Here is a 10,358-nt window from a genome sequence, read left to right on the forward strand (position 1 = left end):
GGCCTCTGCTCCATTTCCATGTTTCCCAGGGAGCAAGGTTCAATTCTTCACTGGTTTCTACAAGAAATCCATGTGCATTGAGCACTGTACATGTTATCAATTTACTGAATACTTAGGGGTTTGGGGGGTTACATGAAACAGTGATCCACCTTCCACCCTTTCACTGGCTCTCCTATGCTCCCAAACTTTGTCATCTCCCAGGTCCCTCTTAATAACAACCCACAGCTCTCTCTCCTTTGACATGCAGAGCAGCGTCCCCATGCCCAGGATACTGCCCACCCCACTGCTACCCCAAGCTGGCTGATCAGAAATTTTCACAAGGGCAGTCGTATGGCTATTATCCTAAGGCGAAATTTTCATAAAGGATACTAAGTAGAGGGGGGAAATAAAACCTTCAGTTTATACCTCTTGTTTTGAATAACCACCCCCCCACACACTGCCTGCTAACTATAGCTCACATTTGTTGAATATTCACTAAATATCCCGTGATAAGTAACACATTATGATTCCCAGCCACTCATAACCCAGAGAAGCTAAAAGAGTTGGCCAGGTTACTCAGCTGGAAGGCATCAGGGCTGGGATTTGAACCCAGAGCACTTCAAGTGGGAGCCCCACTACGTTTTGCTACACAGCGTACATAGACCTAAATGGCAGTACCCGTACTGAGGCACCATCCCACCACTTGGACACCAGGACAGCCTTGAGCTAAACAAAAGAGGACATTCTTGTTGGTGGAATCCTTTCCGAGCCCTAAAAGGTCACTGGGAACTGAACACTGGCTTCCTCTCTTCTTTCTCCTGCTTCCCATGGCTGGATTATGTGCGACATCCTGGGCTGTGGGGAGACCTGATGATGTTTGGCAGCTCAAACACCACATGTGCCCACACATCATCCAGCTGGATGTCACGGTGCTGCTGTGGTCTCACGAATTAAGGACCTTAAGTGACAGGATGGCTCCGATTTAGGATTAGAAGGACCCTGCAACCTTCCCCAGCCCTCTGGGCATTATGGGAAAGTGACCTGGAAAATCAAATGTAGAGAGGTGTCCCAAAATATAGGAATCTTGTTTGAGGCACAGTAGAACCTATTAGCTTGAGAAATTGGTCTGGAAATCTTATTAAAAGAGACAAATCATTCCACCTTCTCTCTGGACTGAAAATATTGGGGGTAATAGACTTTCTCTGAAGCCTGGGACCCATGTACCTCATGTCAGGATCACAGCCAACCTCTGGCAAGACTCAATTCAATGCAAGTGATAAAGGTTATTATTTTTTTTAATGGGCAGTTCTGATTAATTCTGATTTCTTTGGCCAGCCACCGACTTATCTCTACTAGTCCCTCATTACTGTGAAGGTTGCAAGCCAGAAGAGCCAATGGCGAAGAGAAATGAAGTTCAAATTATGGATTTGTCATTATTGCACAGCTCAGCAGATAACTGTCCTGCCCCCTCCACCACCGCCACACACACACACACACACACACACACACACACTGAATATGCTCAATTAACCTGCAGTGGGGATGGGAAAGCAAGGCACCATTGCATTGTGAAACCTAGCCTTGCTAGTCTTGGCTATTTAAAGGAAATGGTAAAAAGAGTACTTCAAACGTATAGGTTAGCTATTATTATGGTGGTTGTGTTTGCTGGATACTGATAGGTTCCGGAATAATGCAAATCACTGGAATTTAGCAGATGCTTATTCCATGCCTGGCACTGTGCTGAGGGCTTTCTTCACATGTATCATCTCCTTTATCCTTAGAACAACAATGAAGGTCAAGAGTTGGCAAACTTTCTCTATAAAGGACAAAAAAGGAAATATTTGAGGTTTTGAAGTCTATTTTAGGTTATGCAGGGTATTCTCAACTACTCAAATCTGCCATTGTGGCTTGACAACAACCATAGACAATACGTAAATTAGTAATTATGGATGTGTTTCAATAAAACTGTATTTACAAATTCAGCCTCCTGGCCAGGTTTAGCCTGTAGGCCATCATTTGAACATGTTATTCCCAATCTGGAGGTTGGGTTCTTTTCTCTCTCCTACATCCTCCTTCCTCCCTGCTCTTCCATTCTGGTTCTAGTTCTGGAGGAAGAATAGAATAAAAGATGTTTTTGCACATGACTTCCCAGGGAGAGTTGGCTGTTCTCTGTCAACAAAAGGGAGAAGGATTGTTTTCATGAAAATCCTGCATCCGTGGTGGCTGTAGGGGGCCATCGGAGTCCCATGGGTCACCTGTCAATCTAGCTCCTTGTCTACAAGCTCGATGTAGGCTGTGGCAGACCCCACTGGTGAAAGACTTGATCCCAACCTGCTCTCAGAAGACATGGTGGGTCTTTATGAGCCTCGGGTACATTTTCCAATACCTTGCCAATGGTCTAACACATGACCTCTTTGTCCACACTGGGGTGGTCCCCAACAAGCCTGCAGCTGCAATCTTAGCTTCCATCTGAGCCCCAACCCCTGGACAGGGTCCATCTCCATGCCCCTTAGAAACTGGGGATTTGAGGAAGCTTTGTGCCTCTCTGAGCCACAATACCCGCCACCTACCTGAATATTCTTTTCCCAACTAAAGTCACGTAACAGCTCCACAGATACCAGGGAATAAATTATCTGTCTCTCCTTGATGGCACTATAAACATAGGGAACAATTTAGGATCTCAGACTAGGGTTTCTCAATCTCTGCTCTATTGATATGTGGGGCCAGATCGCACTCAGGAACAATCATGCACACCGTAGGATGGTTAGCAGCATCCTGGCCTCTATGCACTAAATGCCCATAGCAACCCCCAGGTGTGACCATCAAAAGTGTCTCCAGACACTGCCAAATGTCCCTTAGCTGACAAAACAACTTCTGGCTGAAAGCCACTGTCTGGTTAAAGGGCAACCATTGCATTGCCTTTTGCTCTCAGCTGTAGGTTCTAACTCAATTCCAGAAAAATAGGAAAGATCACAGGCAGGATCACCATTTCCCACCTAATACTCTAATACTTCTAGCCAGTGTTTCCTGCAGGCAATAAGAAAGGCTTGGTGGTAAATGAGATCAGCACCCCCCACCCCTCCCTTGACCTCTCCCTCTGATCTCTCCCTTGCCCCAGCTCTGTATGCAGTACTGGCCTGAGAAGACCTCTGGATGCTATGGGCCCATCCAGGTGGAGTTCGTGTCTGCAGACATCGATGAGGACATCATCCACAGAATATTCCGCATCTGTAACATGGCTCGGGTAAGTGGATGTCCCCTATCACTTCCTGTGCTGCTCACCCACCCCAAAACAGATGAGGGCTAGTGGGAGAAGATGACACACACCAGCCAGGAGTCTGTGCTGTACTCTCCTGATAATCCCAACTTTGGGGAAGCGGTGCCTCTGCCGATTCCGGCTCCAGACCCAACCATGGCTCCAGCACTCAGACATGCATGGGGAGACACCCAGCCTGCCAACTGCCTGTTTCCGACACACTTGCTGCCGTGTAGTCCAAACTTCTCAGGAATTAGTGCTTCCCCGCTGTGTCGCACTATGTTGGCATGAGTTGATGCAGCCTTTGATTGGATCCAGTAGGCTTTGGGCTAGACCTGAAGAACACCAAGATGAAAAATAATTAGTTGCTTCCATGGGGAAATTCACTGGCTAGGTAGAGAAGTATTGGGTGGGAAGGGAAGATCAGTAGTCTATGAAATGGGTAATGAAGACTTTGGTCTTTACTGGGGCCCTGGGGTGAACAGAACTGTGTCTCTTCCTCAGTTCACTGTCCAGTGGGAACATGAGATATGTTCTGGCACATGAACCTCAGGGAGAGAGACAAATTTTGCCCAGTAGAGTGAGTCAGGGAAGGCTTTTCCTATAGAAAGGGACATTTGAATTGGGTTTTGGAAACTGAGTAGTTTTGCAGGTAGAGGGGCATGCAGGGAAGTCATGGCAGGAGAATTAGTGTGCACAAAGGTGTAAGGATGAGAATGGGGAGAGACAGACTGTGATGACATGGCATACAGTCCATTTAGTCTGTCTTCCACTGCAATGCTGCAGCCCCCAGGGTAGCTGAAGGGTCTGCATCCCCAGAAGCACAGCCCTAACAGCTTCTCTGCTTTCAGCCTCAGGATGGGTACCGCATAGTCCAGCACCTCCAGTACATTGGCTGGCCCGCCTACCGCGACACGCCCCCCTCCAAGCGCTCTCTGCTCAAAGTGGTCCGCCGGCTAGAGAAGTGGCAGGAGCAGTATGACGGGAGGGAGGGCCGCACTGTGGTCCACTGCCTGTGAGTACCGTGGTGGGGCCTCTGGGGTAGCAGGGTGGTGGTGACAGGGCGTCTGTCCTTGAGGATGCCACTGCCCACAAACACCAGCCATAGGCATGCCTGGCCATACCACCTCTCAACATCTCTCAAAGGCCAAGGGGCAGGTGTTCAAGGAAATATAACCTTTCATGGACTGGGGTTGCCAGTTTGTTGTCCTGAATTAAGATTATATGACACGTCATTGATACAGAACCTGGTAAACTTTCATAGACATAGGGAGTGGGCAGGCCACTCCATATCACTCTTTTTTAATTTTTTTAATGTTTATTTATTATTGAGAGACAGAGACAGAGAGAGACAGAGCATGAGCATGGGAGGGACAGAGAGAGGAGGAGACACAGAATCTGAAGCAGGCTCCAGGCTCTGAGCTGTCAGCACAGAGCCTGATGTAGGGCTCCAACTCACAAACCGCGAGATCATGACCTGAGTTGAAGTCACTTAACCGACTAAGCCATCCAGGTGCCCATCCATATCACTTTTAATGGGGAGAGAAGTCCCAATCCCCAACAAGAGGCATGATGTGTCCTCTTAGTCACTAGAAAGCTAGGACAGAGTGGGTTCCACTGACTAGATCCTCCAATTATTTCCTAAAGGAGGAAAAGAAGAAAGGGCATGTGTTGATTGAGTTTGATGCCAGATATTTTAAATGAATTTTAAAATTAAAATACCATCTACAAGGTAGATATTACCATGCTATAGTGAAAAACTGAGGCACAGAAGGGGTGAGAAATTGGGTAGTTAAGTGAGGAGCTTTGATCTGAATCCACCGACATGCAAGTCAATATGCTGTTAACCCACACTGCCTCTGAGTAAACCAAAGGACTCATCAGCCATGTCCTCCTTCAGGGGCATCTCTTGCTATGGGCGTACTGAGAACACAGGGACATGGGGAGCCTGAAGGGAAGGCAATGCCCCTGAGGGGTTGATCGATGGGTGTGAAGGGCCCTGGAAACACTGTTTCCCATGGCACAGTGGGCTCACAGCTATGCTGATATGTCCATTACTGGGGTACACTGTAACCTTTACCACCTATCTCAGAATGGGCAAAGCTGGGGCACAGAGTTTCCCAAATAGACCTTGATGTCATAATGCCAGGTGGAGGTCAGGACCCTTAGGGGACTGTGGCTGACAGGCTGTCATCAAGAAAGTTAGTTAACTGAGTGAGCTTCAGTTACCTCATCTGCCCAGTGCATATGTTAAAATAGGTCATCTTAAGACCCTATCGTGCTTTGTCGTTAAATATTTAGAGAACAAACACAAGTTATCTTCCAACATACAGATTCATGACATCATGGTAGCAAATATGCAAATGTTATAAAGACAGTTACTTCAGAGCCTGAGTTGGAGTCTACCCTAAGAATATAGAGTGACCTCCGAGAAGGATTCTGCAAAGATCTCGGACCCAGAGCACCTCTGTAGCTGTAACAGCCATGTGTGGAACATATGACTGGCAACCATTCCCTTTGCTGCTCAGAATGTGGAGGGTTAGGGGAAAGTGACTGAGAGGACTCAACTCTCTTAAAATGTGTCAGAGGAGATGGGAGTGAGCTCTTCCCTTTTTAGAGTAAATATGTCTGGAGCCCATTAAAAACACCTTACTGACCTCAGAATCGAGTTCAGTCTTTTCAAAACCAGCTATTGTTCATCGTTCCCCTCTTTCAAATAGGTGGTGTATGCACATGTCAGGAAAACCAGACACACACAAACACACACACATACACACACACACACACACACACACACACACACACACACACAGACACGACTTAAGGCCACCACCTATAACAATCCTTTTTTTCTCAAAGGATGCAAATCACAAACTGGGGTTCAGGAAGATGCTGTGAGGTGTCAGTGTCACGTTGATGGGTGACATCAGCCAAACCAAGCTAGTTCTACCCACATCCCAGAAACTGGCAGCTGGTTCCCTGCCAATTCACCCCTGCCCCTTCCACATCCCTCTCACACAGTCAGGTGGCCTCACCTTTAGCACAGAGTCATTACCATCATATCAGGGTCTCACTCCATCAGACCCTTGGATTCCTGTGCCCACTTACCTCTTTCTCTTGGACTCTGTTCTTGCTTCAGAAAGTACTGAACACTCCCTCTAGGGGAATCCCTTCCTACTCTTTACCATGTGATTTTTTTCAGCCTGCTTTTTTGCAGGAGTACCTTTTTATCCATATCGCCCCTAGCCAAGGTGACCAGCAGTTTGAACTGAAGGAAAGCATAGGCAGGTCCTCCTGTCAACAGGGACCTTGGCATCCTTGGAGGCCAGAGATACCAAAGAGACATCGAAATGCAATGGCCAGTGAATGGAGGGCAACTGTCTGTACTTGAAACATCTGCTCATTGGGTGTCCTATACATAAAACATCTGGGAAATCAAGTGCCTTAGTTTCCATCCAGATGTTCTTTAGACACAGGCCATTACATGAAATCATTAGTTGCTCTTGGCAACGTGCCCAGGATTTCTGAATCAGGTAGTTTCCTAAAGGGACTTTCTGTAAATAGTTGGAGGTGCATTTTCATGAACATGAATTATGGAGCACCAGAAAGGAGGGACAGAGAGATGACCCTGCCGGGAGCCCTCTAGTTTGACTCTCCAGATCGACAGGGTCTTGCTTAAACCAGGATGTCCAGAGACCTATCATCTCAAAATAGAGCATTTCAGACCCACCCAGCCCCACCCCTAAACCTAGACTGGCTGACCTGAGGCTAACAGTGATGTCTCTGGAGTTTCTATCCTTAGTGGAGGGGAAGAACTAGGATTAAAACCACCTGGAACCTTCCCCTGTGTTCACTGGATGTGTAGGTGGACCCAGATCCTCCTTTTGAACAAGGATACAGGCACCACATCTACAGAGACACACAGTCTGTAACACTGTTTGGGTCAGTGTACCATGTATGACTTTCACATGCTCATAGAACCAAAGAAACATCCAGCTAATTGAATTCTCAAAGAGCATCTAGTCCAGCCCCTCCATTATATGAACAGGGAACAGCTCGTTCAAGGTCAAAGCAGGCTCATGGCACCAGTGGGACTGACACCGCTAAGGCTTTCACCATAGCCTGACCTTGCATTTGCTGGGGCAGCCACTCCCCCACTACTGCTGATGTAGCTTTAGGATGAGCAGGTGCTGGGAGGGTGCCCAGGAATATAGCTCACCTCTTCACTCTGTGTGTAGAAATGGGGGCGGCCGCAGCGGAACCTTCTGTGCCATCTGCAGCGTGTGTGAGATGATCCAGCAGCAAAACATCATTGACGTGTTCCACATTGTGAAAACACTACGTAACAACAAGTCCAACATGGTGGAGACCCTGGTGAGTGTCCCAAGAACCTTCTTCCACAGTCTGGGGGCTGGCCCTAATTCCCCTGACCTGGAGAAAATAGCATCAGATAGAAAAACACCCAACAGCAGGGCGCTTAGTGAGCCCTTACAGTCTAAACCCTTTGCACAGTTATCTGCTCTGCTCGCATCCCTTCCAACCACACAAACTTCCTTCTCCTGCAGGGCAGTCCAAATATTAATCCTGACACACTAATCCTCATATCGCTAATTCAGGCTTAGGGGAAGGGATTCTGGATTAGTGGAGTGTGAATTATATTTTCAATTCAGTCCAGTCCTATTCTAATTGACCTATGTGAATTGCACAGTGTAAGCCCAGGGCTCGGACACTGTGGAGAAAGCGATGGAGCAGGCAGAGCCCAGATCATAAGGCCTGGTGCAGTGATGGGAACAGACCATACACAGGGAACTTTGATAGAAAAGCATGGTCCTACTTAGATTCTCATCCATAGACCAGCAGTGTCAGCGTCATCTAGGTGCTTGTTAGAAACACAGAATCTAAAGCCACTCCAGATTTACCCAGAGTTTGCATTTTAGAAAGATTCTTGGGTGCTTCATATGCATCTTTTAGTCTGAGAAGCACTAGTGTCCAAAACAGGGAAAAGGAAGAGAATGATCCCGTTGGGCATCTGGGAAAGCGTGGGTGTGAACAGGCCTGGGGCACAACTTGGGGGGATGTCCAGATACAGATAATTACATGGATAATTTTGAGTCAACTGTTAGTATGGATGTAGATAAAGTTTCTTCCAAAATCTGTGTCTCTAACCTAAATGCATTTCTCCTTTCCTTTTTTTTTCCTTCTCTTGCCTCCTCTGCTTCCTCTTTGCCTCTCCCCCTCTCAGGAACAGTATAAATTTGTATACGAGGTGGCACTGGAATATTTAAGCTCCTTTTAGCCCAATGGGATGGGGAATCTGCCGGAGCCCAGAGGCTGCTGCAGCCAAGCCCCCTTTTCTGTGAATGGCAGTGACTGGGCTCAGGGGCTAAGAGGCGGCCCCCTGCCCAACTCCAAGGAGAAGACTGGTGGTCCGTGTTCCGTGGTGGGCCTGCACCTTCTGAGGGTCTCCTGTAGCTGTGGGGGATGCTGCTCTGAAAGGCCCAGACTTCCCTTCCACACCCAACCAGCCACAGCCATGGGCCCATGCACACGTGCACCCATGGCGAGGCCCTGGATTTTTTGGTTCCCAGACCTCTTGCTTTTGTTCAAGTTTGTGAATCTCATGGCAAGCTGACTGTGCGAGCGTTGGGGAGTGACAGCCTCAGCAGCACCTCCCTGCCTCACTTTTCCTTGAGAGTAGAGGAGATATCTGTTCTACTCCTCCATGCAGTCATGGAAATGATGGGGTTCTTGGAGGGGGGGGCCTGCTCTGCTGCCTGCTGTAGGCTCCTTCAGGGATCTCTGGCATTGGACACCTGCCGGTCTGGATCAGTGTGACCTCGGGATGCTCCTGAGACCACAGCAGAGGTCCCCATTCTCAAACATAACCTGCATGGGGCTTGGCCCGATACCATTTTGAACCCCTCCCCCAGCCTAGGCCTTGACCTGTTGTTCACTGGCCAGTCCGCTGTGTCCACGCCCTCTGATAAAGGTTCTCTTTGCTTTTTTTGTAATCAGTGGGAGGGAGAGTGTGGAATGTTGCTGCTCTTCCTTTTCTTTGTGAAAAGGAACCATCTCTTGGAGGGCAGGGCTGACCTTGTGTCTCTTGGGTGGTGGCTTCCTTTAGGAGAGAGAAAAGAGTCAGTTATTTTCTGAAGTGTATAGGGAAAAAACTTTATTTGGGCATGTAAAATCTTAGTCTCTTATGTCAAAATAAAAGGGGGAGAGAAGTTTGGGTGTGTAACTATAAGACAAATCTCTTGGGCCTGTAATCTTTCCTGGCAATGTCCTTAAAAGATCCCACCCTAGGACAGCGATGCCATTGAGCAAGGGCGACAGGCTACTCTGAAGATGGTCCCTTCAGATGCGGAAGATGATACTAGCTTTGTGCATAATCTTGGATCCCCAAATTTGAATTCCTTCCTAGAGAAACCCCTAGCTGACATCTTGAAAAAGGTCATCATGGGCCCAGTTATGCTCTAGTTTAAAATAGGCCAAGGAGATCATACTAGGGATCTAGGATCTTATTGAAAGTAAAGTATGGGTGACCCAGTGACAGGGAAGCAATATTTGCTAAGCATCTACTGTACGTCGGGCTTGGCACATTCCTTATGACATCTCACGCAGTCCTAGAACCCCCATGAGAGAACTACTAGCCTGTCATCTCTACTTTACAATTGAGGAAACTGAGGCATCTTCCTCAATGATGAAATCCTGGGTTCATCTGAGAAAGGCAGATATTGGTGATAAGACCCGTTTGTACTGTTTCCTTCATCTTTCTCAGCAAAGCACTTATTTTATGGAGGGAAAATAAGGCCAGAAACTTCTGAGCAGAGAACTCCACAATGGAGTTCTTTCTTTCTGATGCGAGTTCTTCTGGGAAGCCCAGTAGTTCAGATATATTTTACTAAGTCATTCCCAGCTCCCCAGGAAAGCTAGTCCCATCTGATTTCTTGGCCAATGAAAACAGTTGCCTGTTTCCTCAGGCTGTGAGGTCTGTAAGCCAGGGACATGCTCTACTTTGGCCTCTACTAGGTGTTGAGGCACAGTATTTGGCAGCCTCAGGGCAGCCTGGGATCTAGGAAGCTCCACGTGGAGGCTGGTCTGGCCCCAGACAGGAGATAAG

General features: G+C 47.7%; 1 protein-coding gene across 1 annotated transcript in view; it reads left to right on the top strand.

Annotated features, from left to right (window-relative positions):
• The window catches only part of PTPRT (protein tyrosine phosphatase receptor type T), a 787,404-nt gene extending 778,731 nt beyond the window's left edge, over positions 1–8,673 (top strand). The window contains exons 29-32 of the mRNA XM_047069145.1: positions 3,098–3,223; positions 4,087–4,250; positions 7,474–7,609; positions 8,478–8,673. Of these exons, the coding sequence (XP_046925101.1) occupies positions 3,098–3,223; positions 4,087–4,250; positions 7,474–7,609; positions 8,478–8,531 (480 nt within the window). The 3' untranslated portion in view covers positions 8,532–8,673. The remainder of the gene's footprint in view (positions 1–3,097; positions 3,224–4,086; positions 4,251–7,473; positions 7,610–8,477) is intronic.
• Positions 8,674–10,358: the final 1,685 nt, after the last annotated feature.

This window comes from Lynx rufus, unplaced genomic scaffold (genome assembly GCF_022079265.1).
Source record: "Lynx rufus isolate CCGP_SWC_20201006 ecotype Redwood Valley unplaced genomic scaffold, mLynRuf1.p SCAF_8, whole genome shotgun sequence".
In the NCBI taxonomy this organism is placed as follows: Eukaryota; Metazoa; Chordata; class Mammalia; order Carnivora; family Felidae; genus Lynx; species Lynx rufus.